The sequence below is a fragment of the Sycon ciliatum genome, chromosome 7 (assembly GCF_964019385.1).
Source record: "Sycon ciliatum chromosome 7, ocSycCili1.1, whole genome shotgun sequence".
Taxonomy (NCBI): domain Eukaryota; kingdom Metazoa; phylum Porifera; class Calcarea; order Leucosolenida; family Sycettidae; genus Sycon; species Sycon ciliatum.
Window position 1 is genome coordinate 19983639 of NC_088649.1, and position 22471 is coordinate 20006109.

Here is a 22471-nt window from a genome sequence, read left to right on the forward strand (position 1 = left end):
GTACATTGCATTACATGTATGTGCATAGACAGACAAATAAACACTAACCTGAGCATGGGTACCGCTTGTATTCGTGGTCAGGAAAGTGAAAGTACGAACGAAGGAGAAGAAGATTGTTGACAATCGCGAACCACTGCATATCCAGAGGGCACACGGCTTGCCAGATAGGTCGGCTAAATCTTCGCTATCCTAACAACATTCAGCTTCGAGGTCAAGGACGACGGCATTTTTGGATGGAAATTTCGAATATTGGAGAAGAAGCTCGCTTTCCGAAAAATGTTCCTTTCACGCAAGGCAGCATGCCAGGTCAGGGCGTGTGCATGTGAAGCAGGTGAACTGTGGATGCGTGCGATGCGAACTCGCGAAATACCATTCACAGAAGAAGTCAGCGATGCGACAAAGTTTTGCTGATTTGGGTACGTCACCATGATATTCGCGCGGTTTGACACAACTTGTAAAAATGTATAGGCAACTTTCTGTGCACCTTTGTACAACTTTGCTGTAGAAAAGGTCAAAATCGTACACCAAATCGCTTGTCGCATCGCATCGCATCGCAAAAGTTGAGCCAAGCTCAACTTCTGCGATGGCCTGCGCGTATGCGATGGCCCAGTTGCGGCAGTTGCGTGGGGTGCGACATGGCTGCGATTTGGGGTTTGCGTGCGTGTCGCATCGCAAAAAAGCTTCTGTGAATCCCGCTTTATGGAGTGTGTATGAACTATTTCATGCCGGGGTCGAGATCCAAATAATTACGGGATGCGTATAACACACCGATGCATGCAGCACGCCCTTGGCTTTGTTGGGAAGGGTGGGCCTGGGTGCTACCTGGAATTGTATTTTGTGGTGCTGCAGCGCGAAGGTTGCGTACGGTACCACTGCGCAGGACTTGCCATTCCTAGAATTTGTGCCTGTGCTTCATAGATGTGCCTATACAATTTGGCTATTCTTAGCTATCTCTGTTTATTTTGCTTGAACTGTTTGTGCTCCATATTGTCATTGAAGACGTGTTCGAAGCTCAGCAGCGTGTCCAAGGAAAGGAACTTCGGTCAGACAATGGTAAGAGATACTGATAGCTCAGGCGTTTTTCCAACATATGGTGCACAGAAAGTTTCTGCTCCGAGCGTCGGATCTTGCACTTGACTGACTCATGACTGCAGCCGACGTTCGAAGCAGACACTTTCTTTACCAATTACAGCCGAGGTCGCAACATCCTCGCTAGTTAGGTGTGCATTTCGCATAACTGTCATCACCTTTTCTCATGATGAAAAAAGGAAAAGAACAAAATGTAACGAGTTATGACAAACTGTCCACCAACGAAACCAATTCTTATACAGTCTAGCTACGTGACAGTTGGGGGACAGTTTGTCATAAATCGTCACATTTCGTTGTTATCTTTTCGTCATCATATTTATATTGGCTCACCATCACAACCTTTTTCTCAGTGAGGATTATCCGTCAATGCTATCATCGGGTTGTGGATATGGTTGGTATACAATTTAGTTTCCGTTTTCTTCTTATGGATCATCTTGCTGTCTCCGATCTGCATGACACAAGCAGTTGATTCGGTTACATGTACATGTAGTACTAAGTAATGTATACCAGCACACGAAGCACAGAAGCCATAATTATAATTTCGACTAGGCCTTTCGTGCCATTACTCTTCAAGTCGAATACAATGGGGACTAACAAGGTAGCAAGGTAGCTATTTTCCAAGTGCTATTTTTGTCAATACTCTGACCGCCAAAGTGCCGGTTATAAGGACTTGCTTGCTACCTTGTTAATCACGATTGTATTCGACTTGAAGAGTAATGGTAAGAAAGGTCTACAGTCCGTTCATTGGAAACTGGCACCCTAACCTTTTGGTGCCTCTGTCACAAAGTTGTAGATATCGTGAAAACAACAGTACATCCTGCATTGTGTGACCCGTGCAATTGCCCATTTCACAAGCAATGATGCATTGTGATGTGAAGTGGGGATTGTATGAGGAGCGGAGAGCGGAGATATAACAGTGTATACCAACCCGAAATCGGGTTTTCCTTTGCTCGAGATAGCATTTTCAAAACGCAGTTTTACTAAAATTTGACAAACTAATTTTCGTAAGGAAAACTGCTCCACACGTGATCCATCAGCTCAAACGCGGGAACTCTAGCTTCTTCTTCACCCTTTTTTCAGCGCATTATAGATCTTATTAGGGAGGGTACCCGGGTGGGACTGTTATATCTCCGCTCTCCGCTCCTCATACAATCCCCACTTCACATCACAATGCATCATTGCTTGTGAAATGGGCAATTGCATATCGGAGCTTCGAGCTTCGATATAACAGTGTATACTTCACAGCGCACGTCAACCGGCCTCCGTGGCAACAATTATTAATGCACAATTGGCGACTACGAGCGTCAGTGGTTATAATTTGAACGCAGCAAACCAGCACACCCAGGCTGGAATAGAACACAAGGCCTAACACCAACTAAATGTGTGGCCACATGAAAACCAGAATCTGGAAAAATATTCATAACCTAGTATGGCGGGATGCTAACACTGGCCGTCCCGAAATGACTTGTAATGCGTACACTACGCAAGTAAACTAACGGATTAGTCCAGAAGGTATGTTTTGCACACAGTCATACCATCATGACGTACACGAATAAGCACACTGTCAGCATTGTTTCAGGGCAGTGTAGATGCTGGCACAGCAGCAGCCAATACTCCAGTTGCGAACTCCTGCTGAATGCGGACTGACGCAGCAGGCCTGGGGTCTCTGAGATAGAAGCGCCGGAACGTAGACTCTTGTTTCCAGCCAACGGCGCGCATGACCTCATCAGCTGACAGGCCAGCGCCTGCAGCCGTCGACGATGCAGCGGCTCGGGTTGAATGTCCTTTGAACACCGACGTGTCAACGCCAGCGCTGGACAACACGGACACAAGCCAACGAGAAATTGTTGCAGCTGATACCGCACGGTGTGGCTTGCGGGCCGAGATGAAGAGCTGCTGAGTCTCTGAGGGTCTCAAAGCCTTTGTGCGTTCCAGGTATGCTTCCAAGAGGACTACAGGGCAAACTGCTTCTACCTGATATCTGGCTACGAAGACTCTCTTCAAGCTGCCAGAGCGCTGTCTTAGTTAATGCCAACAATTGCAGTGAGACACCTTCCGGCGACAAACCAATGGAGTCGGCTGACAGATGCCGGAGCTCAGATGCCCTGAAAGCACCTGTTATAGCCAGTAGAAAGCACAACTTTAGGGTGTGCTGCTCCAGGGACAGATCCTTCACCGGAGGCCAAGATTGGAGAGTGCCTAGCGGGATTGCCGGGTCCCAGGTAGCCGAATAGCGAGGCGCAGGTGGACGTTGTTGATAAATGCCACGCATCAACCGGGAGACGAACGGGTGTTGGCCGATCGCGTGGCCGTCCATCGGCTGCAGGGTACTGGACAGTGCAGAGCGGTACACTCCAATGGTCCGGTAGGACTTCCCTGCCGACACTTGGTCCGTAAGGTACTGCAGGACAGTTGCTATGCCGGAAGATGGCGAAACGGGATTAATCTCCCGTTGACGGCACCACTGACACCACAGTGACCAAGCTGAGTCGTAATGTTTCCTCGTTCCTCCACGCCAAGAAGAACTGAGGAGCGACGACACGTCTGCTGAAAGTTGTTGATGCTGCCATATACGCCCGACAGCGGCCAAGCGACTAGGCGCAGCTGTATCGCTTCCACGAGAGGGTGAACGTCGCCCTGCTCGTTCATGAGTAGACGAGGGTGATGAGGCAGCATTATTGGTTGGTCGACACAGAGGCTCAGTAAGAGGGGAAACCATGGGGCTCCTCTCCACATCGGGGCAACTAACACACACTGAGCTACCTCCTCCCTCTGAATCCTCCTCAGGCACCTCGTCAGGAGACGACACGGAGGAAACAGGTACGCATTCAGGTCTGACCATGTGAAGCTGAGAGCGTCGGTCCTCCACGAGTGCGGGTCTGGCTTCCAGCTCACAAATCGGGGTAGCTGGGCAGCCGTGCGTGAGGCAAACAGATCCACTTCCAGAGGAAAAGCAAGTTGGTTGGCTAGTCTCTGAAAGACTTCCTGGTGGAGTATCCACTGTGCTGCTCCGGTTTGCCGTGACCAAAAGTCGGCTTCCACATTCAATTCGCCTGGCCGGTACTCGGCTCTGATGGTGATGTCTTTCTCCAGGCACCATTGCCACAGTTGTTGGGCTTCGCTGTTCAGCTCCGGGCTGGTATTTGATCGCATTTTGTTGATGCACCATACAGCCGCCTGGTTGTCGATTTCGATGATCACATGAGCAGACCGAAGGTCCTTCGCGAGCGATTGTAGACCGAAAAAGGCTGCACGTTGTTCCAGGCAGTTGATATGAATGTGCTTCTCCGCCACCGTCCAAAGGCCTGATGCGTGGCGATGACCACAGACTGCTCCCCAGCCGACTGTGGATGCTGCATCCGTCTGCATGACCAGGTCTGGAACGGGCAGAGGAATAGAGCGGCCGTTGACCTCCTCCAGGTGCTGAAGCCACCAAGACAGATCCTCCAGTGCTGCTGCGCATAGCTGGACGGTCTCCTCCCATGGTACTTGCCGGCGTAGTTCTGATGCCCGCACTGATTCCAGGCCGCTCAAATGCAGGTTGGTGGGAAGAATCGCGGGTGCTGCTGAGGACAGCAGTCCCAGGATGCTGGCAAGTCGTCGAACCGTACTCTGTCGCTGGGCAATTAAGCTCCGGCAAGTTGTCAACGTCCGATGGACCTTGTCCGTGGGGAGTTCTAATGTCATGGCTATTGAACTGACCTGGAAGCCCAGAAACTCTACCACTTGTACCGGCTGCAGCTCTGACTTGCTGAAGTTCACCTGGAAGCCCAGGGCCAGCAACAGATGAATGAGATTGGCCACATGCTGCAACGCCTCCTGATATGATCCGGCCATGATCAGAATATCGTCCAGGTACACGACCAGACGTACGCCCTGTTGGCGGAGGCAGGTGATCACCGGGTGAAGGAGCTTGGTGAACTGCCGTGGAGCAGATGCCAGGCCAAACGGGACAGCCGCAGATCGGTACTGCCGACTCTGCCACTGCACCGTCAGGAAGCGACGGAGGGTTGGATGCACTGGCATGGACAGGTATGCATCGGTTAAGTCCACTTTCACCATAAAATCGTTCTTTATCAATAGCTCCCGCAGCGTGGCGATACCTTCCATTTTGAAATGGTGGTATTGCACAAACTGGTTCAATTCCCGCAGGTCGGCCACTGGGCGCATCTTGCCATTCTTTTTCGGTACGACAAACAGTGGACTGAGAAAGCCAGGTGTACCAGGGGGCACATCTTCCAGGGCACCCTTCTCTTGCAGTGCCTGTACTTCCTTCGTCACCACTGCGGTCAACTCTGAGGACATCTGCCTGGGGAGTGGTTTCCGCCACTGGACTGGTTCCCGACTGAACTCCAGGCAAAACCCTTGCACATATTGCGTGACTTCTGGGTCTCCGGTCAGCTGACGGCAGCGTCTGGTCTGACCACCAATTCGGCCGCTCAGATGTCCCTGGACCTCCCAGTCGCTCCCCCTCCAGTCCAAGCCCCACTCGGGTAGCTGGGTGCATTGACATTGCAGGTCTGGTGGGAGCGCCTGCCAGCACACCTCTGGCAGGAAACGTTTCAGGCATTGTTTGGCTTCGGAGGGCCGTGCTTGTTGCCGGGCTGTTGTTGCGACCGGGGCTGCCACTGCGGCTTCTTGGGGTAATGTGGACGGTGAGGGGCATGGCTTGCGGAGGTCCACCCGTCCCTGCGGGCTCCGCTCCCTCGAAAAAACGGCTCACGGGAAGCCTCTGAAGGCTTGCGGCGTTTGGCGTTGCCGTCCCCCTGATCTTGTCCGAAGCGTGACGACCGTCTGTCTTTCCCAGCCACATGACCATGACTTGGCGGCAGCTTACGCAGTACGTCAGCCCAAGCCTGGTCTGTTTCCGCCTGCTTCGTTATCTGCTCGTTCAGGGCAGGGCCAAATAATGACTCTCCCGGATTAGCAAACTCTGCAGTGGCCAGGCTGGAGAGCTTGGGGTGGATCTTGGATAAATAAATGGAGCGCCGTTTTATGGTGAGTGCCTGGTTAGCATCTCCCAGGAGACGCAGTGCTGCCGTAGCTGCCTCCCGGATCTGTTGACCTTGCTCACCGAGGCCAGGGTTTTGCGTGTGTTCAAGTATGTCACACAACGGACCCACCACATTCAATAATTTCGCCTGCGTCAGGTACTGAGGCCTATCGGGCCGAGCCTCCGAACGAGGCGGCTTGTTGTCAGCCCCATACACCATGCGGGCGACTTGTGCATCCAAAGCCGGGACTAGTGCTGCTGGAGTGTCAGGGCGAGGGTAGCGCCGGGAAATGGCCTGCCGGGATTTGCGTCGGAGTTCTGAGCGAAGACATGACTCAAGAAACTTAGCAGTTTCGGGCGAGACATGACGGGTAAAACTTTTCTCTTCCTCATCCCCGTCCTCCGCTGGCCAGTCAGTGTTGGGACCCACACCGTCGGACACCAGGCTATGTGTGCTACCGGAGTCCAAATCATCAGCCTCCACACCCGCTAGCGTCGGACCAAGCGGCAGGTGGCTTAATTGCGCCAAATCGCCTGGATCTTCAGGACCACTCGGGTCTGAGGGGAGAGGTCGTAGCCTTGGTGGCCCTCTCGAGGTCGACCGAGCAGCGAGTGGCTGCAGCGTGGGAAAATTTGTCGGGTCGCCCTCAACGGACCCACCACGCGTATGCTCAACACCGGCTCTGGAAGCCTGAGCTGGCTGACTACTGCAGGCAGTAGACCTCGCAACGAAGAGTCAGCCGATTGGGAAGCAACCGGGATCAGGAGTGGATCAGTTTCCGGGGTACATGTCCCATCCACGATCCGCGAGTCGTGCTCTTGCCCGGACTCCAAATTTCCCACAGGCATGGACGTGTTGTGGCCTTCCAGGGATGCCAAACGCCTCTCCAGTGGGCGCAAGGCATGGTCCAGAGCCTGCTGGACTAGCGAAAACACATCCTGAGGTGCGGAATCCATACCGAAAACTCTGAAAACAGAAAACTTCAACTACACACTTCCTCGAGCAAAGAAAAAAGGTGTAGAAGAAGCTAGAGTTCCCGCGTTTGAGCTGATGGATCACGTGTGGAGCAGTTTTCCTTACGAAAATTTGTTTGTCAAATTTTAGTAAAACTGCGTTTTGAAAATGCTATCTCGAGCAAAGGAAAACCCGATTTCGGGTTGGTATACACTGTTATATCGAAGCTCGAAGCTCCGATATGCAATTACTCCTTGCCACATTTGAGGCCAGAAAGGTCCAAGAACAGGGAAATAGAAATTCAGTCAGGTTTTACAAAATTAGGACAGGTATGCCATGGCAAAATGTATTGAGAAGCAGATCCAAAACCCAGATTTTTGAGATTTATAGTGGATTTTTGATCCTCAATTCGGCCCAAATCAGACTTTCAAAAGCCAGCGGGCCCGTTTCCGATGAATGGACTGTAGTCGAAATTATTATGGCTTCTGTGCCTCGTGTGCTGATTTGCTTTCCTCCAACCAAAAAACTAAGTACAATAAAACCTGTAACTAAAGCCCACCGTGACTAGCGAGCAGCCTGGTACTAAAGACCACTTTGCCAGGCATGGATGGTCTCAAATTCATACATGGTTGGGCGGTGCAAACCTCTAACCAAGGATCACCCACCGGCCACTAAAGACCGCTTTCTCTGGCCCCAAGGGGTGGTCGTTAGTTACAGGTTTCACTGAAATGGATAGTATAATGTCAGTTTAAACAAGCGGCCAGGTGACACAAGTTTAAGGATGGCAATAAACAGAATCAGCCGAAGCGTCACTTCATGAAGGTTCTATTGAGATGTAACGAACAAATTCTAGAGAACGTGGTGTTGGATAAAGATATAACTACGATGGAAATGTAATGTGAAGGACAATAATAGGAACTCGGATCTTGAGCCAATAGTATTATGCAAAGAGAAAAGGATCTATAAGTTAGGCCACACCAAGTTAATTCTATGTTTCGTGTCGGATATTTCCTGGAAAAGGCACACGGGCGGGCGGAAAAAACAAAAACAGAAGAAAAAACAAAACTCCATTCTATGTGTACTGAGCCATGTTGCACACAGAATACCACTACTAAACTGTCACTTCTATCCAAAACGACAACAAGTCGTCACAGGACAGCTGGCAGACTGGGCTGGAGCGATACAGAGATTTCATGGATGGCTCCTTCTGCATTTTGACATGATTCGAGTGGGATCCCGCTCCATCACAATCGTGGAAAATCTCGAAGTCCTTGACACCTGGAATCTCTGCTCGCTTGGTGAGCAGGCCCTAGGCCTACCGCACGGCTTGGAAAATAGAAATTTTCATCTCTCGCACCTTCTACGTACCATCGCCTGGAATGCAAGATTATCGAGAAGCTGATAACCTCTGATCCGCCATACTGGCTAGAGATTGTTCGCCAGAACAGCCATCGATTGGCTCGTCTAGGTTCTTTTTTTCTTGTCAAGGATTCGAAAAGGTACGCGGGCGGGTGACGCGAAACATAGAAATAACTTGGTGTGGCCTTACTAGTTATGACTAACAGTCACCAAGGTAACGAGATAATAATTATACAGTCAGATAGTGCGACAACAAGGTACAAAACTGACAGGGATATCGAGACATTCGACGACCTGACAACTAGCTCCAATGCATCTACGAAGCGGAAACCAACAACCTTCCAACTAGAAAGGCTCAGGTGCGGAGAGTTCCAATGAGGGGAAGGGATCCGCAATGAAGAATATCCTTGTCAGTTTTGTGCCTTAACAATAATTGGAGCGATGAAAAATAAAGACAAATGCTAAATTTTGCGCAATGCTCATCATGAAGCATCGTTGTACGGATTAACAAATTGTGTCGCAGACCATTTTAATATAGGATTAATAATTATTGTGATAAGTTACACCTATTAAAGTAATGCCCAAAACACACAATGTATTCTTGCAAGATACCAGGTGCATGAAAGATAACTTAGATATTCAATCAAACACTCAAAGGGACAAAAAAAACACAGTAATGGGTTTGCTCCCACACTGGAGCTCGCACTATTACGCCGACTCCACTTGACTGACTCACGACTGCCATGCAGAGCACACGAGAAGTCCATCGAACCTTCGAACCTTCTAACCTGCAATGGCAGTCGGGAGTCAGTCAAGTGTCAAGTCAAGTCGGCGGAATAGCGCGAGCTCCAGTGTGGGAGCAAACCCATTCCTATAATAAAAAATCATCCCGGAAGTCGAAACCACTATTTGAAAAAAACAGTGGTAAGGAAATTGTTGTTTCGTACTTGAATGTTGTCCTTTAGTTTCTTAGATTGTTAGTTTTTACGCAGTTCGCATCTTGCAAGAATACCTTGTGATACATTTCTGGCTTCGTTTAGGTGTTATTTTTATTAATATTCTTCCTAAAATATAATTATAATGGTCTATATAATGGTCTGTGGTGCAACAGTTCAACGATGCTACCCGATCAGCGTTGTGCAAAAGCTCCATGTAGTTTGATGCATTTTTATATTTTCATCATTCCTCTTATTGCTCTTCACATTACATTTGCATCGTAGCTATTTCTTTGTCCATCACCACTTTCTCTAGAATTTGTCCATGACATTTCAATAAAACCTTCGTGAAGTGAGGTTTCAGCTGGTGCTGTTTATTGCCATCCTTATAACATCAGTTGCCTATTGCCGCCATTTTGCAGCGAAAATTGCAAATGCGTACATGTTCGGGTTTTGCGTACTGCCGCGTGTAGAACACAAAATAATAATAATTGGTTTTGACGTGCCGGTTGTTTCTACATTTGTAGCTCTTTTAGGCAGCTGGACAGATGCTTTTTACAAACACATGGCATTACAAGTCAGCTCCACGGTGTTTGTAACTGGGTAGTAAACAGAAGTAAAGCGGACAACAGAAATTCCGTGAAACATACTCTCGGGACTGGTTTAAGTCTGGTTATAGAACATATTATGTCTCATTGCTATCAGGTTTGGCGTCATGTTTTCTGTGTTGCGCTGGTGAGTTCACAAAGGACGAAACAGTTGTACCCGCAGATTGAGTAACACATACAAGTATGGTGTTTAGGCAACATAAAATAATATCGATGAAAGTAAAGTTCTTAGGGTTCCCTGTAAGAAGGCGATGACGCCTGTTGGTAATTCCCTAGTAAAATAGGAATAACAAAAAAACCAAAAAAGGTGAGTGCACTCAGAACAATGAAACAATAATTTAAAAAAAAATCAGAGGACAGAGAAAGTGTTTTAATTCCGAGTTTCACGCACTTAGCGATCATCAGAAGACAGCAATGAGTAAATCTGGATTAGTATTGGTTTATATACTCACAAAGCAAACTGTTATTGGCTGCATCATGGTGCAAATCTAAAAGTTGTGAATCGCGGCAGTGCCAAGCGTGAATGACTGCATCATGAGGCAAATGATGGCGCAAATCTACAAAAGTGCGAATGACAGCAGTTGTGAAAGGTGATAACCACTGGAGCTGGTTGTCTCTTTTTTTAATTAGGTGATGTGGATGATTGAACAATATTTTATAAGTTGAACGTTGTTTCACACTTCAGTCAACATTTTTTTATCACAGTTCTAATGCATGGGCATCATAATACTAGGAACGCACCATGAGTAGAGTTAGTTACACGCAGTCCAAGCAGAGACAAAAAGCGAAGGAGAGATTGACTTAGATTTATATCCGCAGATTGCTGTAACAAAAGGGGACTGCGTAACGTTATAGAGAAATTAAGACGATGGGATACAGAGGTAGAGACGCAGAGAGAATAGGGAGAGAGACAGAGAGAAGAGAGAGGGTGACAGAACACATGGTTATGATTTGAGCATATCGTCCAAAATCAATCACGTTTTCCCCTACTCTTTGTACATAACAGTTACAAGTATGATGATGCTGGTTAATGTAGCAGATGCTAGAACTGACCGGAGACTATCACACTGAAGGATATTACAGTGATAAAATGATGTGAAGGTTTTAAGTACATGTATCAATATGGGTAAAAACTCGTTGCATTAAGCACACCTTTGATTTGTATTCTTTACTATTGTAGGCGGTTCTTCAACCGAGCTGCACCTTGATGTTCGTGGCTGTGTTAGCCACGGTGATGATGTTGCCTTTCAGTTACTCCCAGAGCCCAGGTCATAGCAGCGGGCTGAAACCAGCTGATGCAGAATTCCAAACAAGTAAGTAAATATTCGGAAGTTGTGGAAACGAAAAATGGAAAAGTTGGAAGAAAAAATAAACTGTCATCACCAGGAATCGAACCAGGGGCCTTTGCTTGAGGTTAGCAATGCTCCGACCACTGAGCCATGGTGGAGCTGTCACCCCAGCAGAGCCTGTTCAATATTACAAGATAATAATAAAGAGGTTCTGCATGTGTATATATAATAAAAAAAACCTAATCGATCTACGTACGCTGCCCTTGACAAGTCCTAACGCGGCAGTGCACGACCAGATTGATCTGGGGAGAGAGTCGTAGATTTGTACCCCAATCTACGGACCAGCGACATGTACGTTATCAAAGCCGGCTTCAGGCTATCTACGTACTCTACGTAGACAACTTTCAGTATGTGGAGTGCAAACTCGCGAATTCACGGGAATTTTGCCGGCCCGCCGACGTAAAGTTGCTAAAGTTCACGTAGTGCGGAACCTCTCTAGCACCATCAGACTTTGTAAGGGGCCGTCCGGGGTTACCGATTCTTTTTACAAAACGAAATGTTTTAGTATTTTTCGGCCCCCACCCACCCACCCACCTTTTCTGCAGGTAAAACGAATTCTAATAAAATATTGATGTCAATTTTCGACACCCAGAAGTAACTGGGCATTCTTCATCAGCATTCAATGATTGTTTTCAAAGCGAAACTCCGTCAAACCCAACCACAAACGAAAACATTTTGTTTTGAAAATATTATTGGTAACCTTGGGCTGCCCCTAAAAAAATTAGTGTTGATTTTATCTTGATGCCATACACCTTGTTCGATAACGTGATTTTTTGGAATCGCCTCCAGGGATTTGTCGTAAGCTGGGGCTCGCGTACGTGAAACGAGTGGCAAGAAAGCCCCAGTTCGTACAAGGGAGTAGTAAAATACCGGTATTCTTCTACTCCTATGTTCCCACGCCGAGTCCACTGTGCAGGTCTCTTACCACCCCCCTTGATTCAACACAATCTGAGCACGCAAGGTAATATTTTCATCTCTATTTCCTGTTTTTTGGATATGCAATAATATGAAGCGGACAACGCCGACCGTATTACAGTCTTCAGCAGGTGCACGAAGATGCAATTATTATTGTTTTTTTCTCTTATGTTGTTAGCGATTTCCCAACAGGCAATGTTGCCTTTTTACTGGGAACCCTAAATGAGACTTTGTGTGAGCGCGAAACAAAGCAGGTGACCCGGCCAGGCGACAAGACGGAGGCAGCGCATTCCACCTGTCGCCACCAAGATAAGCAATGGAATGGAAACCATACCGGGAGTGGCAGGCAGGTGGGCAAGACAAGAGCAGGTGTAGCTTTGCCCCGGGTTGTGGCAGCAGTATGGGGGCCAGTGCAGAGGGGAGAGAATAGGAGGCTGAGAAGTGGGCTAGATAAACCATGCAGACAGCGAAAGACAAAGACTTATTGCTTGAAATTGCTCTAGTGTGTAGATGGTACCTCTTCAACCTCCCTAAGCAATAATATAATAGGATAATTATAATTACATGTATCATCTGAATTATTTTTTTTATGGAAAGAAGCCTCTTGTCCGGGCCAATAACACCAAAAAAGCAGATAGATGTGAGCTCAAAAATGGAACGAAAAATAGCAAATAGAATCAAAACTCACGATGGAATCAAACTCATGATGGAAACTACAACCCAATGAGTTGGAAAACCAAACACAGAATAAGATATTTGGGATAGAGTCAGACACAACAACAACATTACAAGTATCATTATTATGATGAAGAAAGTAATGGACAAAATTTTACGAGTTATGAAAATCTGTCCACCAACGTAACCAGATCTTATACAGTCAGCGAGTCCGACAAAAATGGCACAAAACTGACAAGGAGTACTGGGACATTCGGCAATCTGACACCTAGCTCCAACATTTCTCCAAGGCGCAAACCAACAACCTTCCAACTTGGAAGGCTCAGGTTCCGAGTTCAAATTTATATTATTATTATTATTATTATTATTATTTGTAAGAAAGGTTTGCTCCCCAGTCGCAACCACTACTTCGTATTATTATTATTATTACAAAAAAATGTGTTATCTACGCATGCATCTACGCAAGAGTCACCGTCCCCAGCCAATTAGGACATGTTTCAAAGTATTGAACGTTTTCGTTCCCTTCTTGTCAAAATACTACAGGGAATGATGGAAATAAGCTAAAAGACTACAACTATAAGGAAATTAAGTTCAGAAATATGTCACTCCAATTATGTGTAGAAGTGACACGAAAAAATATAGATGTGAAGAATCAAGAAAACAGCATGCAAATCCAATAACTGACAAAAACGTAGTGACAAGAAAAAGATAGTCAAAAGGTTTGCTCATATCGGCAAACACGCTGCCACAGTACTCGTGGTTATCAAGGGCTTTGAGCCATTTGTCGACCGCTAGCGCTAGGCAGTCCTCACACGAGCTGTTGGTACGGTAGGCAAATTTATTGTTAGGCACGTACATGATGTTGTGTAACTTAAAGAATGCAATTAGCTGCTCCAAAACAACTTGTTCTAATATCTTGCTGCATATGGGCAATAATGAGACTGGTCTGTAATTAGTAGAGCTTTCTGCATCGCCTGATTTGAAAACTGGACTGACTGTGGCATTCTTGAAAATATCTGGTACGCACCCTGTGCTCAGAGATATATTGATAATATCAGTGAGAGAAACTGCTATGGAATCACGACCATGCTTCAGTATGGCTGGTAAAACGTTGTCAGAGTCAGGTGACTAACTTGTGTTTGTTGCTTAGAGCAGTGTGCAATGTGCCCCACGGTTACGGGTCGAAAATGGGACAGTTGAGCAGCGTTGTTGTTGTTGGCGTGTTGAGTTGGCTGTTGGGTGGCTGGGCGTAAACAGATGTCAGCAGGCCAGCTTGGATCGTGCACTATGTCTCTGTCAGACTTCTGAGAGATGCAATTGGCAGATTTCTTACTTTTCTCCTGCCAGACTGACTGATAAGAAGAGCCCACTGACCTCTAGGATTTCGTCTGAGTGCCGAGAACCGGTGAATCTGGAGACGGAATTTCAGTCTCCTACTCAGAGGCGTCCCGTGGCGTCTGACAGACCGATACTGTTGCTTTTAAAAGAACCATAGTCCCAGGCTGCGAAAGGACTCTACGATGCAGATGCAGAGTAGTTCTGCGCTGCAGCAGTTTCCGTAGCTCTGGTGTTGCGCACGGTTGAGGCTTAGGTTTGGGACAGAGGAGTAGTCTAACTTGTTTAGATGGAGCATGCGTATCAGTAGCATCAGCGACAGACGATAGAAGATGGCGAGGATAATTTGTGTACCAGTTAAGCCACTGCATGTCGCTCCGCTCTCAACTGAGAACGGCAGCTGTCTCCGAAACAATATTGGTGGCTGTGCGCGTGCTATTTCCAAGAACCTTTCCTTTTGTTCTGTAACACCTCCGGACCAGACTGTGCACATTTCTGTTCACAGTTGCATTTGAGAAACCCAAAACGTTCAAGCGTAAGTGTTTATTGCGAACACCAAATAAGTTTGTTAGTGTATAGCAGGCGGGTCTGTTGGATTCGCAATTGCTAGTGTTGTTGGTGTTGCGGTAACGTGTCACCGTAGCAGGCTACAACGGCGGAGGGTCAGGCAGAGGCAACGGCACGGCAGCAAAAAGCGACATTAGCAAGCCGTGAAACTGCAACGTGAAGGGGGAGCTGGGTTAGAGTCCCGTCCCGTTGGACGAGTTCAGATGAGTCTACTCTGCATGACCGCAACGGGTGGGTTTTAGTGAGGTACGTGCGATTTCAACCATGATACGGAGAATAGCACCGTAAACCGCGCCTCTTTTGTCTTTGCGAGGTTTCTCAAATTTCGAAAATGTCTCACCCATTATTGTTGGAATAAATTATGATGGCGAAACGTACCAAACAACCAGTAGGCGCATTGATTTTAACAGAACCATTACTAACATGACACAGAACAGGATCGAGGGTAACCAAAGTGCCAAAAATTAGACTTGTTCAAGACAACCTTTAGCTTCCTCGCTTATTTGTTTGTCTACTGCCCCGAAACGTACACTTTTTTTCAAATATTCTCAACTGACTGGCTCCATTGTAAAGTCTTTCGGAGAATGTTTTGGCATGGACCTCGTGAACACAACCCTTTGCGGTACCCATCCATCGGCGATGTGGCTATCATGGAGTTTCTTTTAATTCGGGTAATAGTCAGTCGGGCTGAGTATTATTCTCAAGGGAAAGTTCGCGAAAAATCTTTGCCAGTAGAAATATCAGAAAACTGTTGTCAAATGCAAAGCGGCCGACTTGCGTAGACGGGTTGTGAACGCGTGAAGCTAATCCTAAATCACGCCGCGTTTCACGAGCGCTCCGATGACCTCGTTCCCGTTGACGTTTCACGGCATGCTAATGCCCACCCCCCCCCCCCCCGCAAAATAGCAACGAAGCGTCCGAGGGCTGCAGCAAACGGGTGGGGACACCGGCTCTCTCTCTCTGGCTCTCTCGCTCTCTCTCTCGCTCTCTCTCTCTCGCTTTCTCTCGCTCTCTCGCTCTCTCGCTCTTTCTCTACGCAAAACAGCCCGACAACAACGAGTTGTGAATATACGAGTGTTTACCGTATCTAATATTCTCTAAATCCCTGCCTTCCATGCTGTCTATGTCTGTGCTGTCTATGTCTGTGCTGTCTTTGTCTTGGCTGTCTATGGCTGTGCTGTGTGTGTGTGTGTGTGTGTGTGTGTGTTGCATGTGTCTGTATTGCATGTGTCTGTGTTGCATGTGTCTGTGTTGCATGTGTCTGTGTTGCATGTGTCTGTGTTGCATGTGTCTGTGTTGTCCGTGTCTGTTTGTCCGCGTCTGTGTCTATCTTCTCCCAAATCCGTGTCTCCGCCTAACAGAGGCACATTGTGATCATTTCAAAACCACCATGCTATGGTGGAATAGCCAGTGCTTTTGCCAGCCGAAATGGAGCCTCGTGGGAAACTGCTCTCAGCGTAAGTGATAAGGAATAAATCGCCTCAGAGTCAGATTGCTCCTTTGTTTAATTTTACTCCGCTTATTACAGGGGTCAAGCTTCTTGGTTCCTTGCTATGCTCCACAGAGGATGTAGCAGCCAGGGTTTGCGCAGCAAACTGAGCATTCTGCTCAATAGCATGGAAGCGGCATTCCCAAGACTCACGGTTTTGCATGTTCTCGGTTCTCATTGTTTCAGTTCTTCTGTAAAACTGCGGCCTGTTGACCCTCATGAAGCGACAGAATGAACAGCTGGTTGTATATGGCAGAGACGAAAGCTCCGTTATATCTCCGGAGTCAACTACCTACATTGCAAATCCTGTATGAAAAATCAAAACTGCAACCAATGAGAAGGGTCTGCAAGAGAAGACGTCTACTGAGTCTCGGCCGCATGTTGTTGGTTGATTGGTTGGTTGGATTTATTTAAAGTCGTACAACAAACAGGCATATCTGCCTCCTTATATGAAGACGACTTCTTGCAGTAAAACAATTAGAAAAAAGGCATGTCTGAGAAAACCAGAACATATGTGCAAATCGGTCTCTCAGATTTCGCTCAAATTTTGCAGGTAGGTTTGCTTTGGGGTGTAGATCGATATTCAAAATCCCGCGCAAAAGCTTTTGAAGGGAACCATGAAATTGGCATACCCCTCGATATTGGCCCAATATTTGCACGATTTATGGGTCTAGATTAGACTCTTCAAACGAGCCACGGCACAGCCAGTCCATCCTCAAGCGTTCCATCGAGACTTTCACTAATTTTTGCGATCTTTTTTTCTTGAGAACGATTCTCACCCTGAAATGACTTTCACGCGACTGACGTGAAAGAGCACTCATGACACCCACCTCGTCGAATGGAGCATGCATTGTTTGTGGTCTATGGGTGCAGGAAGGTGGTATGTTCGCGAGGTGCATATCGAAAATTATTCGAATGGCGAAAAGAGCCGGCAATCTGAAAGGAGGGCGTGAACAGGTGTTATTTTCGGTAGTGTGGTTCCCCTCGACCCTGCTCTCGGACATTCCAGTAGTCGATGGTGCTTCAGGGTTTTCAGACGCATTTCTTGACCGTACTCAATTCCGCAGATAAATATGGGCATAGAAAGCACACAAGAGTTCAAACTAGCTCCACTGTATACTGTATTCAGTTCACGTGTTTTCCTCAGATCCAAACACTCCTGGGACCAGGAAAGCTGACAAAACGCTTGAGTGTAGACGTGCACAGTGCGAACACGCCCATGCGCCACTCCTGCCCACCCGTGTCGCACATCACATACTGGCCATGTCACGGTGCCGCAGACGTAATGGGTGTGCCCCACACGCGTGCGTTGCACACGTTTGAATCCTACGCGCACAAGTGGAGCACAAACATGCCAAACCTGCGTGCTCTAGATGCATACACACAGAGTTCGTACATGACGGACACGTCGCAAGTTCGCATACATTTAGAAAAGCGATCCTGTCAGCTTTTCTATTATTGTGTTCACATGGCAGAAAAAACGACATCGCTATGCTACGTAAGTTTCTACGTAAGGTGCTCGGTATTTCACTTAGGCTACGTAAGTCTCTACGCAAGGTGCTCGGTATTAGATCTACCAACACGTGGTAGCCGTGTGCTGTGCACGTGCACGGCAGACATTGTGTTCAGTGCATGCAGTCCGCGGATCCGTGTTCGGATGTGCATGCGCGAGGAACTTTACTTCCTTCTTTGGAACTGCTTCTTGCATGAACTGTTTCGGATATTTCGTCTCCTGGCCTGGCTTATTTCGTTTCGGCGCTGCTGAGACCTCCTTTCGCGGAATATTACTCAATGACAGGTGAGTTGACCAGTTGCCTTTGATTCTGCTTGTGTTGACTCTTTCATTCAGGAAAAGTGTGCTGATTTTAGGGCGGAAATTAATAATGGAAAAGTTGACAGGATCTCTTTTCTAAATTTTGCTCTTCTGCTGCCGAGCTGCGAGGCCGCCTTTTACGGAATACTCGATGACAGGTGATCTCTAAGTTGACCGGTTTCCTTCGATTCATTTGCTTATGTTCACCTTTCATTTACGGAAACGTGTGCTGATTTTATTCGGATTTAGATCCATTTTTATCTCTTTGCCCTTGTCTACAGTGTGCGAAGAACGCGAGTTCAACTTCTTGACGGTAAGGCTTATGTTAGATGTGTTGTCGAAATACTCATATTCATTGTACATTGGTACGTTACAAGTAAGGCACTGGTCAGTGGCATACTATCGTTGGCAGTTCCCAATCTGGAGGGAAAGGTTCAAGTACCAATTGACCGAGTTTGCAAAATAAATTCGCATTTCAGGGGAAATCTCTATTGTGGAGAGGTTCAGTAACTTGTTTGTTTCATACGAAACAAGCCAATGGGTGCAGTCTCGTGAAAATCTCGAACTTGTATGATTGGATTTGTTTACTCAAGTCTGGGCTGTTTGATTTGTGAGTACCGCCGAGATTGCACTGCCCCAAATAAAGTTTCGTGCCGCCAAAGCAAGAATTGCGATCTGCAATCTGTTTGTAGTACCTGTAAGAATGTAGAGTACATGTATCGTACTTTCTCTGTTGCTGTTTCAGTTGCCGTCATGTTGCTAAAGAAAGGTTCAGTAGAGAGGTTCTACAAAACGAAAATTCGAACGAAGTTTCGCGACAGTCCTTGCGAAAGTGTGTGCGAATTTTTGCACGAACTTTGCGTTCTGCACATTTTCGTAGTTTGCGCGGGCCAAGTGCACGTACGCCATGACCCGATCTCACGAAATTTCCTACGACAGTTCATTTCGCGTTCCCTGCAAGTTTCGCACTTCATGATGTAGAGCGAAAGTTTGTACGCGTTTCGTTTTGCAGAATCTCTCTAGTGACTCAATTGTTTCATACGAGACGAGTCAATGAGTCGGTGTGGCTAAGAATCTTTCGCTGTAGAAGAAATCTATTCGTATGTCTATTGGAGATATAATTGTGTTCTCTGGTTATAAAATAGGTTAAGCTCACAGAATAAATACCATCGTTCCCTTGGTGTTCGTCCTAAAGAGGTCCTAAAGAGGACTAGATATCATTCATACTCACCAAAAGATGTGTAAGACTTTATTATTGTGGAGTGCCTTGTTTATCTCTCAGTACCTCCAACCATAGCCTTGCCCCTTTTCTCCTCAGGATCAGTGTAGTTGTTGGAACGAGGTTTTGGACTCAGCAATGTATTCGTTTACATTTTAATACATGTTTATTGTTCCTCCTTTGCTGTGTTGTTTTAGACAATCGTGGACTAACAGTTTGAAGTCATTGAACTACTTCCAAAAGTTGTATCGACATCGACAGGATTACGATTTCAGTTTCAATATGATGCTGGATGACCTTATCACGATAACCCATGACTATAAATCATTATAAACACAGAATTAACAAAAACATCTGCGACACGCACCTGGCGCATGGCTACATTTCTCAAATAAATCTGATTGAGGGTGGAGAAATCTGAAAGGCAAGACAATTTCATGAAATTCTGCAACAGCAACATGCACAGAATGGCCTCCGTATAAAAAAGTATCACTACCACTGCTCACATGTTTCCCCGCAGAAGAACATGCATTATGCTAGTGCCATTTTCTGCAAGAAAAGGCTTGCACATCAATGCGTATAATATCAAGAGTACATAACCCCCCAGAGTGTGCAACGCCTGATCCAGCTCTGCATAGGGTCTTGGTCGAGCGGAATCGGATCTTTGCGTCATAATACCGTACACATCTGAGGGGAACCCGGGGAGTCGCGGGTACTCTTGGATCAAAAACAATGGTGCCCTGGCTCGAGACCGGCCTTGCGCTGGTGTGAAGTGTACGCATGACATCAGAAGATCCGATTCCGCTCGACCAAGACCCTACACAGAGCTGGATCGGCGTTGCACACTCTGGGGGGTTATGTACTCTTGATAATATGGTATTGATATGATGTGAAGGCCATCATTTACATATTGATATAGGCAAGAGTACATAACCCCCCAGAGTGTGCAACGCCGATCCAGCTCTGTGTAGGGTCTTGGTCGAGCGGAATCGGATCTTCTGAAGTCATGCGTACACTTCACACCAGCGCAAGGCCGGTCTCGAGGCAGGGCACCATTGTTTTTGATCCAAGAGTACCCCCGACTCCCCGGGTTCCCCTCAGATGTGTACGGTATTATGACGCAAAGATCCGATTCCGCTCGACCAAGACCCTATGCAGAGCTGGATCAGGCGTTGCACACTCTGGGGGGTTATGTACTCTTGATATAGGGCATTCCATTGATTGGTACATGGTGACAGAAAAAACAAAAGAAATTATAGCAATAAAAACTGCTTTATGGCAGTTTTCTAAAAAAAGTTATTGTGTTCTAGTCCATGGACCCCGTCTAAAAAGTAAGAAATTAACGAAATGTGATAGCTGAAAATTAAAATTCCACACAAAACCTCGCAATAATCACACACAGAATGAAAAGCTACATGCAGAAGACATTTTCCCCTCGTGATCCTCTTTCCTATGCATGCATGTTGCCAATTGTTGGTGCAGTACAAGTTTAGTGTTGAAAGCAGCATTTCAAGTGTTGTGATTATTGTGAGGTTTTGTGTGAAATTTTAATTTTCAGCTATCACATTTCGTTAATTTCTTACTTTTTAGACGGGGTCCATGGACTAGAACACAATAACTTTTTTTAGAAAACTGCCATAAAGCAGTTTTTATTGCTATAATCACATGTGCGTGCCACACCGTCGGAGGAATACAAACAAACACGGGTACGCACCAACAAAGGCTAGCCCGGTTCGCACTCGGTTTCCCTATCAACACTAATTTCTGACTAGAACAGTGCAGTAGCAATAGCCGAAACAGGGAACGCAACACGGGTGGCAGACCAAGTGACACGCAGCATAAACAAGACATACGTACGTCGTACATACTTAAAGTTTGTACACACGTACAGTCAACTTGGCTAATAGCGACTGCGGATATAACGACAATTCGCGGACAACGACAGAATTTACATTTCCAGAGCAAAGTCCCCTCCAACTGTCTACATGTACATAATATAATGAGACTTCGGGTATAAGGACACTTCGCCAAACAGGACACCTTTCTGATGCCCCACCGGAGGTAGTTATGCGCAAAGTCGACTGTATGTGATTGCATTGATATGCTTTGGATAACTTGTACGCACACAGTTCTTTGGTCCATTTTTCTTTTGTAAAATGTTTTTTTGTTTGTTTGGGTCTCGCTGTGGAATCACCATGGAATGACACCTAATAGAAGCTCTTTTGTGATCATCACCTGCGACACTGAATTGTTTTTTTTATATCTTTGATTAGAAAGATACGAGCGAGAACAAGCCATGCGTGGTGGATGACTTAGATTGCACTACCAGTGGAAACGACATGGGAGTACAGATTGTTGGTGTTTTTGTTGTTGTTTCATCTCAGATGGATTGACAATATTAAAAATGATCTAAAGCACGCCAATATTGATATTTCTGACTGTTTTGAACTGGCTCTAGACAAGAAAAAGGGCTGATGCTTGTGGAAAAATGTGCTGCACTTGCGTAGTTGTTCTTATTGCGATACGTTCTAACAATAATGAGATGCCTTTTGTCGGCTCTTCTGCCTGGATTTCGTTGACAGATGTGTTAATCCCATGGATCCTTCCATGAGTGACATGCGAACTGTAACTACTTCGAAGTATTATTATTATTATTATTATTATTAGTTGACTACAAAACAAGTTGTTTCACACGACGTACGTTTCGCCGTATGGTTCGTGACGGCTCATCAGGTGTGCAATTTGAAACTCGGATGTTGAGCCATAAATAAATGTAAAAGAGAAAAGGACATATGGATACGAGTCTAGAGTAACTCCCCATCACTGTAACATAGACTCGTATCCATATGTCCTTTTCTCTTTTACATTTATTTATGGCTCAACATCCGAGTTTCAAATTGCACACCTGATGAGCCGTCACGAACCATACGGCGAAACGTACGTCGTGTGAAACAACTTGGTTTGTAGTCAACTAGTCCATCACAATGTCATGCATGAGGAGTACTGTAGGAGTTTGGCTTTCGGCTTGCACAATTCGTTTTCGCAAAGCTTCCCTTTCTTTACTTATCTTTGATATTTATGACCCACCCAAGTTGGGTGGTGTGCTGCTTTGCTGCTTCGAATTGTAGTTAGACCGCTTTGTCAAATATCGTACTGGTCTCGTCATCGTC

General features: G+C 46.4%; 1 protein-coding gene across 1 annotated transcript in view; it reads left to right on the forward strand.

Annotated features, from left to right (window-relative positions):
* Positions 1–993: 993 nt before the first annotated feature.
* The window catches only part of LOC135820592 (uncharacterized), a 46772-nt gene continuing 25294 nt past the window's right edge, over positions 994–22471 (forward strand). The window contains exons 1-3 of the mRNA XM_065333650.1: positions 994–1053; positions 11120–11252; positions 16142–16237. Of these exons, the coding sequence (XP_065189722.1) occupies positions 1051–1053; positions 11120–11252; positions 16142–16237 (232 nt within the window). The 5' untranslated portion in view covers positions 994–1050. The remainder of the gene's footprint in view (positions 1054–11119; positions 11253–16141; positions 16238–22471) is intronic.